The following is a 12,330-nucleotide window of genomic DNA, read 5'->3' on the forward strand; positions in this document are numbered from 1 at the left end:
CAACTTCACTGTGATATCATGTGCAATGTAAAATGTTTGCGAAACGCAACTATAATTAATAGCAAGAACTGTTACGTACAATGATTGTTAGTTACAATCAATGATAGTAAATTTTGTTACGATATTTAATATCACAACAATCCAAAGTTAATACTCATTCAGGTGACGATTTCTCCAAGTGACTTACAGTGTTAAGCTACAATATTAATACAATTGCTTACCATTACTACAGCTAGGTAGTTGTACTGGAGCAATTTGGGGTTAAGTACCAAGGGCAATACAGCGGGAGGTGAGATTCGAACCTATGACGAACCCACGACCCAAATGCAGCAACTCGAACTACTATGCTTTGTATATACCGGCGTATTAAGTTGCAGCTTCTTCTGTTGCCTTCTAGGAACAGTAAAAAGCGTTCAAATATGACATTTTAAGAATCACATCAATACTTAAGGGGTACAAGAAATTGGAAATGATACATTTTCATTTGTGCAGCTGTAGTTTTATTTTACTTATGAAATAGTTACTTTATACTTGGATATTTAGGACAGGTGTTTAAGTAGCAGGTATTCGGGGTATAAGAGGAGGCAACACATGGCTTCTAATTTGTTGAAAACATACAATAGCACACTGTAAAACATACATATCTGGAACTTGAACGGAATGTTCATATTTTTTGGAAAGTAGATGTGGGGTAGGGGTTGCGTTGTTTTTATTTTTTTGACAAGTGTACTGTCACTTTAAGGAAGCATTGCGCTCTCGCTTAGGGGTAGGAACCACATATGCTACTTTGTGTACATGTAGTTTTTATCGTAAAAATCAATGTTTACATAATATTCTTTGTAACTGCCAATTTATAAGTTAAAATTCATTGCTGGGGTCCTAGGCATGTACGGGAAGTTTTATTTAAATGGTCAAATATTCACCACGCATAGCTAAAACTCATTACAAAAATATCTGGAGTTTTAAAGTCACCACTGTTTTAAATGTCAATTTCTTATTATGATTTTCCCAAAAGGCTCGTCCTGACACCTTTCAATGTAGGCTAAGGGCACTCCTTAAAATATGTGATTCACCACCATTCGAGGGTTTGCGCTATGAGACTTTTCATAAAACAGCGCATACACCTTTGAACATCATTGCGGACAAAGCCTAGAACAAAACTATCGGAGAGGAAGACAGTTCAGTGAATTTGTTGTAAATTGTGGTCAGTGGAGCCAAAAGTGAGGAATACAATTTCAGACATAAGAGACGCAGAATTATTACAGCTTTATTAATCTTTTGCTAAACCAAAAAAAAAAAAACAAAAAAAAAAAGCAGACATTCAGCAAAAGTTGAACACTGTAGCAGCGGGAATAGGCAAAGAAACACTAACTGGATTGAAACAAAGTCCACACCATGCATTCCGCTCTGAGCACGAGGGCGCCCCCTGCAGGCCGCCACACCACTGACACCGAGCTCAGCGGCGCTGGCCTTAACCAGGAATAAAAACTCCTCTGGGAAACGACTCATCTACAGGAGTATTGTCATGTCATGATCTTGTGAATGAAGAAAACCTGCACATGAACAAGCCAGTGTAGAGTAGGGCTCAGAAGGGATCAGAGTTAGAATTTAAACCAAACAATGACCAATACCAAAAAGACTTTTTCATCTCCCCCTCCCCTAAAGTACATAATTGTGGCCTTTTACTTTCCCATCTGGGCAATAATACAGCTTCAGTACCCTGACTGCAGGGATAACCTCAGTCAGGGTTTACTACTTCTTAACAAGCGCAAAGAAAATCCTTTTTTTCTTTTCATCCCTTTCATTGTGCCATAGACAGATCTCTAACACATGCGTGGAGCCTTAAAGAATGGTCAAAAGCATAGTTATCATCAAGTCTCACAAATTAATCAGGTCCAATTATATCACTGCAAAAAAAAAAAAAAAAACCCAAACACCACACACAAAGATGAGTTAGTTCACTGAAGCCAGCAGTAGCTGCTTCTCAATTTGGAAATTAAGGGACAGGGGGGAGAAGGGGGGGGGGGGGACTCCAACCTAAATGAAATTAAATTTTCCCCAGATTCATTTAACTCAAAATATTTAAAATTACTTGAAGATTCTACACCCAGTCATGTTGCAAGAAACATGGGTTTTAAATATTACAGAACCCCTTATAGTATTGAATGCATTAACTTTTCAGGTTACATGTATAATTTCGTGGTTTAAGAGTTATGTTTGAAGATGACACAGAAGAACGTACTGAAGGCGGCTCAAAGTAGAAACCAGGGCCAAAGCTGGACATGTGTTTGTGTGCATATACGAGTATGTCAAAGCTGGGAGCCTCTTTCCCCCTGCCGCTGCCCTACAGGTGCCCTGTAAAGAGACAACGTCCCAAGGTGGGATGCCGGTGCAAATCAGAACTGCTACGAGTCCAGTAATAAATCCCCTCAGGGCACAGAATTCAGCAAGTCTTGCAGGAAGCCATCAGGGTCTGGGATCTCGGACAAAAGCCCTGTAGTGAGAGAAGTTGAAGGTAAGGCATTCATTATCCTATACTGCTCTCCATGGCTGCGTAGTTTAGCTTAACAGTGTTTAACAATGGACACCTTTGAGCCTTAATCTCTGTATAGCTCAGATTTGCCAAGGCAATTTAAACCATGGGAGAAATGATATAATCTGGCAATTAAAAATGGAAGCATTAAGGTGCTGTAGTCACTGAAATGAAAGCATGAAGTGTGTAAAGAAGCCTAGGGAATGGGGTAAACACTAACCTACGACATCGAAGAACTCTGAGAAGGACTCGGCGGGCATGAGCTCATCCTGGAAAGCCCGAAGCACACGCTCCGATGCCTCGTAGATGGGCATGTCATTGTGCCTCACATACTCAGCCAGGGAGAAGGACCAGCCCCCCTCAGTGTTGCTAGTGGGCACTTTCTGTGGGTGGAAGCAAGTTAGAGAGGGTGGGGGAAGAGGGCAAAAATGGCAGCTGAGCACAAAGCGCTGAGATGAAGGAAACCTTCAACATTACTTTATCCAAGTGTGTGCTCTGAAGCAAAAATTGTCCTTTTGCAGTTCACATCTGATCCACTTTGCAGCAATGTGTAAAAATGCAAATCAGTTATACACCACTCTGTGCTGTACATGTATTACTGCAAAACAGTTCTATCGTTCATACAAAACAGCCTCTTATTTTACTAATTGTGAGAGACCGCCATAAATCATTAAACTTTGCAGTTTTTCCAGTCCTTTCTGAGAAGCACTAGATAATCTGGACTGTTTGACATCTAATTAATGTTAATGACTTGGAGTTCATTACTTAAGCAAAGCCTTAGGGTGAGATGGAGATCAGGTTGCTAAAGACAGCTTGATAGCATGCCTCAGGAACACCGTGATGTGAAGGCAAGCACCCTTTGTGTTCTGTAAACAGAGCCACGAGTGGCGAGGTGGTGTGTGTTACCCGGAACATGTCATAGACGAGATCCACAAGGCCCCAGAAGAGCAGCGGTGAGCGATACACTGCGTACTCCTTCACTGCCTTGTCCGTCAGTCTGCAAAATCACAAGGTAAAGGAAAAATGAGTCACTCTGAGCAGCTGCAACTTCGATATTCCAGCACCAGAGTGTCAGTGGTGACTTAAACGCTCCATATGCTTCACTATACAGAAGTAAGAACAACAATGAAAGCCAGGGGTAAATCATTTACCATAATTACCACCACATAACATGCATCTACCCATCTGCTGTTTAGAAAAGTAGGTCAAACAACATGCAGGTGTCAAACTGATCTAAGGCTGAGTTAATCATACACAAACCGTTCTATAGCCAGTTTGACAAGGCCAGAGGGTAGATACAGTTATGACACCTTAAGGTGTGTTCTCAGTGCTCTCTCCCTCTGTAGTTAAGGAAACAAGCTTAACAGCTTTACTAAAGCCAAAGAAATGACTGTAGCCTGCATTTTATTGTCTAATGTTTTTAACAGCTCAACATTGATCACTACACTTTTATATTTCCTAAAAGAACGTTGCTGACAGCTTATTTTTCCACCTTTGAGATGAGGAGGAAGACCCCTCGCTCCTTTCAATAATGGAGCATCTCTTCAGCAAACATCTACTGGCAGTCACTGTGTAACAGCGATACAGGATAACTCAGACACAAATAATTACACCGAAACTAAAACTTATTTGCTTATAGTCTCCCGAACTTCAGAGACTATAATACTGTACTAGTAATATACTGTAATATAGTATTAGAAAGATGGCATTTACAACTGCCTTTAGTTATACATGGAATGTAAACACTCAAGGGCAGAAGAATGTCAGTCCCTCTACATCCTCCCGAGACCCAGTCATTCATTTTTGTCCACTCAGGAAGACATATTTTAAAGTGCACCTTCCAAACTATAATTACAATGCTGAGTCAATGCACATTATAGAGGACATTCTATGATTTTAAATAAAAAAGGTTTAGGGGTGGGGTTTGGACAACTTCTGAGAAATTCAAGAAATATCCTAACACCAGTTTTTGTTTTATGGGCCTTCAGAGGATATTACCAACAAGTTCTCCACTCAATCATGAGGACATGCCCAAAGCAGGAGGATGGGAATGTTCTATGAAGTTCTTACTTTGTGGCACCCCCTGGAGACACCTTGCGGGCGTGCACAGTAACAAGCAGGCGGCGCAAGAAGTCGAGGCGCGTGGCCCGCCAGCGCTCAGGTGGCAGAACGTGCAGTGCCAGCACGGTATAGTAGTGCGGCCCGTCCACCTCATATGCACTCTCCACCCATTTCTCCATTGGCTGCTCCAAGAAGCTCTGCAGGTTCTTCTCCTCTCGGGAGGTAGCCCTGGTGCTGAGTGCCAAAGAAACATTTCAGTTACTTTAGCACATGAGTGGCCAGCCCTGCAGATCAAAAAAAGACTGGGCAGCATGAGAAAGGGAGAAATGGGGGGCTTACGTACGTGTTGAGAACATAAAGCACGGTATGGATGATGTAAGGGATGAGGTGAATGTTGCTCTCGCGGCCGCCGCCCCCCGTGTCCACACTGAAGGACTGCTCCATGGCGAAGCGCAGGAACAGTAGCTTGGTGTCATGGATGTTCAGCTGGTAGGTTGGCTCCCGCTGGCCCGTGCACTCCTGCAGATATGTGTTGTGCCTACAGAGAAAAAGACCTCCCATCATCTTATAGATACTGCCATTTCAACTTAGCTGAAGCTTTTATTCAAAGCTACTTACACAACAAATAGCTCTATATTGATAAAGCAAAAACATACCTTGCTGTATAATTGGTAAATCTTTTTAAATAGTTCAGCATTTTAATGTACTTTGGAGAAAAGCATGAGGTAAAGAAATAATATACTATTTTTTCCAATTGTGAAGCAATTCAGGGTATGTACTGTGGTCAAGGGTATAATACAAGCCCTCCAGGGCCTTGAAGGTTTGGTTTGTGTTCTGGCATCGTACCGCCTCGCATAGTCTTTGTTGTACTACATATCGAAAACGGATGGACTGAACTGACCTGGCTAGGCAGGTGGCAAAGGCAGACTCCGGTACATGTGGCCCCCACACCGGCAGAAGCCCATTGCACTTGGTATTGGCGTTCTGTAGGGCAGCACTCTCCCACTCCTCACGCCCCCGAGCCAGCCTGGTGAGATACACAGGGGCTGGGTCACTACACCTGCATAACTCCACCATAGGTGACACATGGGCATTCTCTGTATTGCCTTGGGAGAACTGGGCCCGAGACGGCGTACCGGACAGCAGCCAGGTGGCAGTCGTAATGGACGATGTTGAAGTGTGAGACTGTGCTGTAGCCCTGCTGCTTGCGAGGCTTGTTCTCAAACTCCTCCAGAGCGATACGCTTTGTGAATGTGTAGATTCCCAGGACTTTTGTGGGCTATGGAGATGGCAGCTCTGGTTACACTCAGACATCGGGAGTAACATTTGCTTTAATAAGGTATAACTTTCACATTTAAGTGTCATTGGGTCCATGTCAACTTTTGCCAACCACATATAAAGATCACCTCCACAAACTTCTGTCCTCAACTTGTCTCCTAAGGGCTGAAACTTAAGCTAGTAAATGGTTACATCACTTGTAAAGCTACTTAAAATCCCAGAGTCCATCAGATGAAGCGCTCAACTTCGAACTATACCTGGAACTTGTAGCCCTCCCTGCAAATGCAACACGTCAACCCAGGTTCCTCAATGAGCTCCTCCATCTGTTTCAGCAGCGAGGTCTTCGTTACCACCTGTCCTTTCTCATTGGTCTGCATCAATATCACACGGAAGATTATATCAACATTGAAAGAGGAGTGGAAATCAATATCACATCTATTACTATGACCATTCTCTCAGCTGGTGCTTATCAACAGAAGCTAACAATAGTCACAGTGCTGGGCAAGGAGGACTAGCGTTTAACAATAGCACCATAGCAATGTCTCAAAGCTAATTTTGCTAAATACACGTGTAAAAGTAGCACACAGGTTCAGCAAGAGAGCACGCACGGTCATTCCCAGGGTGCCCAGGGCCTTCTGCCTCATAGCCATGGCCATGCGCTTCTTCTCGGCCCGCGTCTCACGGCGTGCTGCATCTATCTTGAGGTTCACATCGGCATGCTCACGCAGCGCTTCCAGTAGGTTCTCTGCCAGTGTGCCGATGCCTTCATCACTGGACACCTGCTCCAGCTTGTGCAGGTTGCTGATTGAGTCTGTTCCAATCAACATCTGTTGATGATAGAGGAACTGGTTTCAGTGCAGGTTTCACATCTCTAATGGTAGCAGCCTTCCAAGATCAAAAAACATAAGTGGCTTGGCTACAAACAAAGAATTAAAATTAAGTTTTATGCAGCTACTTGTGTGATATACATTGGTTCTTCTGGTGGAAAGTAAACTAACTGGGACAGCCGGTAGCATACTGGTTAGAGCTACTGCCTTTGGATCCAAGATTCCCAGGTATGAACCCCACCCTCTGGCTGTAGTACCCTTGAGCAGGGCACTTACGCTAAATTAGTTAAATTATGGCACGGTGGCACAGCGAGCAGTGCTGCTGTCTCACAGCACCAGGGTTGTGTGAGAAGACATGGGTTCAATTCCCACTCAGTCAGCGTGGAGTTTGCATGTTCTCCCCATGTCTGCCTGGGTTTCTTCCAGGTGCTCCGTTTCCTCCCCCAGTCCAAAGACATACTGTTTAGGTTCCTCCATAGTGTTTGAGTGACAGAGAGTGTGTTCCACTGATGTATGGTTGAGTAACCCATAGTAAGTGTATCTAGCAGTGTAAGTCACCTTGGTGAATACAGTGTGTGGGCTGATAACACTATAGAGTTTGTTGAAAGTTGCTTTGGAGAAGAGAGTCTGCTAAATAAATAAATGTAAATTGTTCCAGTAACATCACCCAGCTGTTTCAATGGGTAAATAATTGTAACCTTAATACTGTTAAGTGGCTTTGGAGAAAAGCATCTGCTAAATGAATAAATGTAGATATGTTATTACTGCAGGGTGACTCAAGGCCTAAATCAGTATTTATCCTACAAGCCCATCTCTTCAGAGTTGGACATTCTCATGGCCCACTAAAGGTAGTAGAGCAATACCTGTGTAGGGGGATGCTGGGTGGCCAGGCCACGGAGCAGCCTCAGAATGAAGGGCAGAGCTGGGCGGGAGAGGAACTTCTTCCAAACGTCCGCATCCAGACTGAGGGACACAAACACTTAATACCATAATGACAGCTGTACAATTGTCCAAGTTAGAATCTGTACTGGTTTGGGGTGTCCACTGTGTATTTTTTTCTTCATGTTTGAAAAGAAAGTCAGATTAAGTATAATTGCACCATATTATACGTTAGTATGACAGTGGGTATTGGGTATCATGATGAAGACATCTGAAAATGTCAAAAAACACTGCTTACCCAGATTAGTGAAGCATGTGTAATCATTTCTTAGCAAAATTTCAGAGCTCCACAAAGGTTTATAGAGTGCTTACGGCAGTTAAAGTTTTTTTTTTTTTTTTAAATATTATTTACTGCTCACTTTTTGGCGCTGGGGATATGCTTCTTCATGTAATCCAGTGCATTCTGGGTAATCCCCTTCTGTAGGATTAGGTCCTTGAGCTGATGGCCATTACTGTTGTTTTTGATCCCTGCAGCAATCTTACAGAAGCAGTCCAGGAAGACCTTGTCATCTGCGCTGTGCTCCTCGTCATACCTGTGAAGAGCATGGGCTTAGAATCAGCTGCACAGCCTTGAAGACTAAACAGTTTGATTTCCACACAGGATTCTGTCAGGTCACTTGGACCACTACTTCCAGCAGAGACGTACTTGTCAAAGTTGCAGCAGGGCTTAAAGCGCTCCACCAGGATGTGCATCTTCTCCAGCTCACCGAAGGACAGGTATGGGATGATGCGCAACAGGCCTTGCAGCACACTGGGATTGGAGCGCACAAAGGGCGTGTTGATCTGGTCGAGGAGCATCACTAGCTGATCCTTGTCCCCTGTCAGCAGCAAGTTACCCTGGGATGGGGGGAACCAGTCAGATTTGTTGTAAATGTTCTTTTCATGTAGATTCCATTCTGCTGTTACCATATATGAACACAGCACATAGCAGGAACACTGCAGAGTACAAATAATAATAAAGGGGTATTATGGAAGGGTTAGTAAAGCTTTAAATTCAATTCAGGGGCAGTGAGCAACATAGTACTGAAAAAAACATACCCAGCTGTACAAATCATTCTAAGTTGCTTTGGGGGGGGGGGGGATTGTTCACTACATCAATATATAAAAAGAGAAAAGTGTCCATCTATAAATAAATTTAATACAGCTTCATGTAGTGTATTGAGCTTCACCTTGTCCTCAGACAGTGTCTCTGCGTTTGCCTCATCCAGGATGATCTCCATGATGCTGAGAACCTGCTCAGCTATGGATGCCCCACCGCTGTCCTTGCTTTCCTGCTCAGCCACCAGTGCCTCAAGAGGAAGACGGATATGTTTTACTCAATTTACATTTATAACTTCACACCAAGCGATTTAGAAAGAATGGGAAGGTAAAGGGATGACCCTGAAAAAGAACACGTGAGGCAAGGTGATGCAGCTCACCAGATTGAGAGTTCCCAGCATGACATTCAGAGTGTTCATCTCTGGTTTGACTAGCTGTTGTCTGTTGATCTTCACCTTTACACAATAACTGAAAAGCTTCAGGAGGACCTGGGTGCAAAAGGATCTTAAAATGACTTAACTGAGCAGAGTTAATTTGCAGCACAATTAAAAGCATCGCTCAGCAAGATTGAAGACTGCTTTGTTACTGACGGTGACCACACACAGGAGTCACCAAGCAAACCATGGTAAAAATGGACTTGAAGCCTGGGCTTGATGTTATGATTCAGCCTATACAACTTGAAAACTAACAGGGCTGAGGTGTTTCAAACTCACTGTGAGCAGATGCCTCCCCTGCTTGAAGTCTTTGATCCCAGACAGCCGGTTGAGCATGCACTCCAAGCCCCCGCACTGTGCCATCACCCCAGCCATTTTGTACACCTCCTCATCATCCTCCTCCTCATCTGCATGTGTGCACATAGACATTCAACAGAAATCACAACATACCTACCTACACAGCACAATTTTCTGTTTAAAAAAAAAAAAAAAAAAAAAAAACCTTAATTACATGCTCCTGTGTATGAATATGTGCTCTCAGTTAAAGGGATGAGTGCCAAAGCATTATTTAAAAAAAAAAAAATCTGGCCTGAATGTTTTGACAAGTCTATGCAAAGCTCATGTTTGGAATCTGGTGACGAGGATAAATTAAGACATGCACATTCAAATGCTACAATTTATATGAGTCTAACAATCCAACTCCCACATTTACTCCAGTATATCAAATCCTAACCCTGAAACAAAAAATATAAATGTAATTTCATTACAAGCTTCGTTTTGAATTGTGGTACCTGTGGTGGAGTCCAGTGACTCAATGAACTCCTCGGTGGCATCTCCCAGAAGACCCCTCATCCGATAGATGATTCTCATCGGTTCACCCTAAACGACAAATTTCACTCTCAGACTCGAACAGCATTAAACAGCAAAGGTGCGAGTTTTAATTTCAGCAGCGCTTTTCTAAATACATGGCTTTGACTCAGAATCCCCCTGGGAAATCTCCAGCCCTTTTATTTATTTTAAAAGTACATGCCAATAAACCGCCCGCTGTAACCCACAGGAATGCTAAATATTCACACTTGTTTGTTCGGCACACACCTCGTTGGTGGGGCACCACACCTTCTTGTAGACCTCAGCCACTGCAAGATCAAGGCTAATTATCTTGTTATTCACAAGTAACTGGAAAGAGAGAAGCAATTTTCTTGTCATACCAGATATTAATTATATTTTTTTTCCACCAAGAATCTTGTGCAAGCTTGACAGATGTTAAGGAACTAAACATTTTTGCTAACAAGTTTGGAGAACTTGAAAAAAGAAATGTGCTGCTAACTGCTTTTCTCATCTTAGAAACTCATCTGTATATGTTTGATGTCTGTAGCAATGTCCTAATTCTAACAAAGTATTGAGAGTGACTGGGAAGATGTGATTGGATTCCACACCTCCATGCCACTATCATCTTCCAGCAGCGCCACCAAGTCGCAGTCCTGGCAGATCTTGTTTTTGATGTCCCTCATCAGCGGTCCAATGCCAGGCTCATTGCTACTGTATGGGTTCCCTGGCATGCGGCCCTGCAAGAAGTCCTCCTGCTGGGGGTCCTTCTCCAAAGTCACAAAGAATTCTGTCACCTCATTCTCCTCCTAGAGATGCACAGTGAAGGTATATATCACAGACAGGCATCAAGGGAGAACAGATGAACTTGCATCCAAATGGAGAACCACGGCTTCAATTACAGGGTAGATGATGCTGCACAGCCTCTCAAAGATGAACACTGGTGTCCTGTAGTCATCAAGGTTGTAGCGCTTAGCTGTCTCGATGCACACTGCCATGAAGGCCTTAGTTTCTGACTCCGTCCCTTGAAGAGCAGAGCTCATATGTTAGTGACCCAGTGAAGGGCATTCCTAGAATTGATGAACTGCAGTCTTTGGGCCTTGCTGGTTACCTGTAGTCATGTCCTCCAACATCTCCAGCAACATGTCCTGCGTCTCGTCAATGAGCTTCGTGCGCTGCACCACCAGCTTCCGCAGACAGAGGTAGCCATTGAGCACCGTTCCCACCAGCCGGCTCTTGAAATGCCGCTTGATGGACTCCACTTCCACAAAGGAGGAAAGCAGGCCTGCGAGACAGTGACATGTGGTTATGCTGTGGTCCACCAATCAGTGAGACCTGGAGTGCTGAAAACTGACTGCCATGAACTGAAATGGTGCTCCAGAGATTTATGGACTCACCTGTCAGGCTCTTGAGGGCGTAGCCCTGCTGCAAGTCTGTACTTAGGGTGGCATCCTCAAGGGCCAGAAGATGTGCAATTTCCTGAGAAGAAAACATTTGTTTCCCCAATACTGGCAATAGACAGGAGGAGATGGGTTTCAGTGTCAATTTCTGGGAGGGTATCATCAGGGTTCCAGTTTAGCTTGTACAATTAGCAATTAATCAAATTATCATTTGTAGTGATGTATTTAATCCAGAATTCAATGTTAAGCCATTTAAGGACGGTGATGGCATAGATGCCCTAGATGCCCTGTGACTGGGCAGATGTTTTTGTCCCTGATGGGTAAGGGAGAGGGAGTACCTTAGTGATAAGGTTGCCGATGTAAGGCAGAACCCCACGTGCAGCTAGATACACCTTCCAGTGGGCAGGCTTGATGAGCTTCTGGTACAGGGCCAGGTACTCTGCAGCACACTCACCAGCCAAGCTCAACTCATCGAGGTAGCTGGGGAACAAAGTCAATCACATGAAAACCTCAGTTGTCCCTCACAGAAGCCAACCAGTACAGAACATTTCTGTCAGTCCAGTTGCTCTTGGCCGTTTCCTAGACAGTAATCACCTTTAGAGACATTTCATCTATAACTGCTAAGAAACATGCTGTTTGCCAGTGATTTACAGAGCTGGAAAATTCTTATCTTTTATCTAATTACACAGCTAAATTATTTAAGATATTCAGGTGTAGCGCAATATACACAGTTCTCCTGGGACTTTGAAACAGCAACCTTTCAGTTACAAGCCTACATGTGCAACTTCCAGTACAATGCCAAAAACAGGTGCATTAACTGTTTTGGTATTCTAAGTATGCCCTGTGCCACATAGTGCCTGGATGGCCAACCTACCTAGTGAGCAGGTCCAAGACTTGCTGTTTGCGACAGGGGATGGTGGTGAGAGCTTCCACAATGGTACAAGCAGCCTGCCGCGCTGCCTGTGTGGCAGGGGTGAAGAGCACCTGTGGGTGGG

The 12,330-nt window shown here is 43.8% G+C and overlaps 1 protein-coding gene across 10 annotated transcripts in view; it reads right to left on the bottom strand.

Moving 5' to 3' along the window:
* Positions 1-1,255: 1,255 nt before the first annotated feature.
* The window catches only part of ubr4 (ubiquitin protein ligase E3 component n-recognin 4), a 47,464-nt gene continuing 36,389 nt past the window's right edge, over positions 1,256-12,330 (bottom strand). For all 10 annotated transcript variants that reach the window (XM_029249851.1, XM_029249850.1, XM_029249849.1 and 7 more), the window contains 23 exons: positions 12,210-12,319; positions 11,674-11,815; positions 11,333-11,414; positions 11,047-11,220; positions 10,838-10,959; positions 10,547-10,744; positions 10,206-10,286; positions 9,902-9,989; positions 9,390-9,517; positions 9,057-9,164; positions 8,808-8,927; positions 8,285-8,475; positions 7,998-8,171; positions 7,563-7,662; positions 6,481-6,699; positions 6,130-6,243; positions 5,731-5,873; positions 5,496-5,621; positions 4,938-5,132; positions 4,604-4,828; positions 3,440-3,530; positions 2,754-2,916; positions 1,256-2,494 (listed from right to left, as the gene is read on the bottom strand). In XM_029249851.1, the coding sequence (XP_029105684.1) occupies positions 2,430-2,494; positions 2,754-2,916; positions 3,440-3,530; positions 4,604-4,828; positions 4,938-5,132; positions 5,496-5,621; positions 5,731-5,873; positions 6,130-6,243; positions 6,481-6,699; positions 7,563-7,662; positions 7,998-8,171; positions 8,285-8,475; positions 8,808-8,927; positions 9,057-9,164; positions 9,390-9,517; positions 9,902-9,989; positions 10,206-10,286; positions 10,547-10,744; positions 10,838-10,959; positions 11,047-11,220; positions 11,333-11,414; positions 11,674-11,815; positions 12,210-12,319 (3,159 nt within the window). In that variant the 3' untranslated portion in view covers positions 1,256-2,429. The remainder of the gene's footprint in view (positions 2,495-2,753; positions 2,917-3,439; positions 3,531-4,603; positions 4,829-4,937; positions 5,133-5,495; positions 5,622-5,730; positions 5,874-6,129; positions 6,244-6,480; positions 6,700-7,562; positions 7,663-7,997; positions 8,172-8,284; positions 8,476-8,807; positions 8,928-9,056; positions 9,165-9,389; positions 9,518-9,901; positions 9,990-10,205; positions 10,287-10,546; positions 10,745-10,837; positions 10,960-11,046; positions 11,221-11,332; positions 11,415-11,673; positions 11,816-12,209; positions 12,320-12,330) is intronic.

The sequence above is a fragment of the Scleropages formosus genome, chromosome 2 (genome assembly GCF_900964775.1).
Source record: "Scleropages formosus chromosome 2, fSclFor1.1, whole genome shotgun sequence".
In the NCBI taxonomy this organism is placed as follows: Eukaryota; Metazoa; Chordata; class Actinopteri; order Osteoglossiformes; family Osteoglossidae; genus Scleropages; species Scleropages formosus.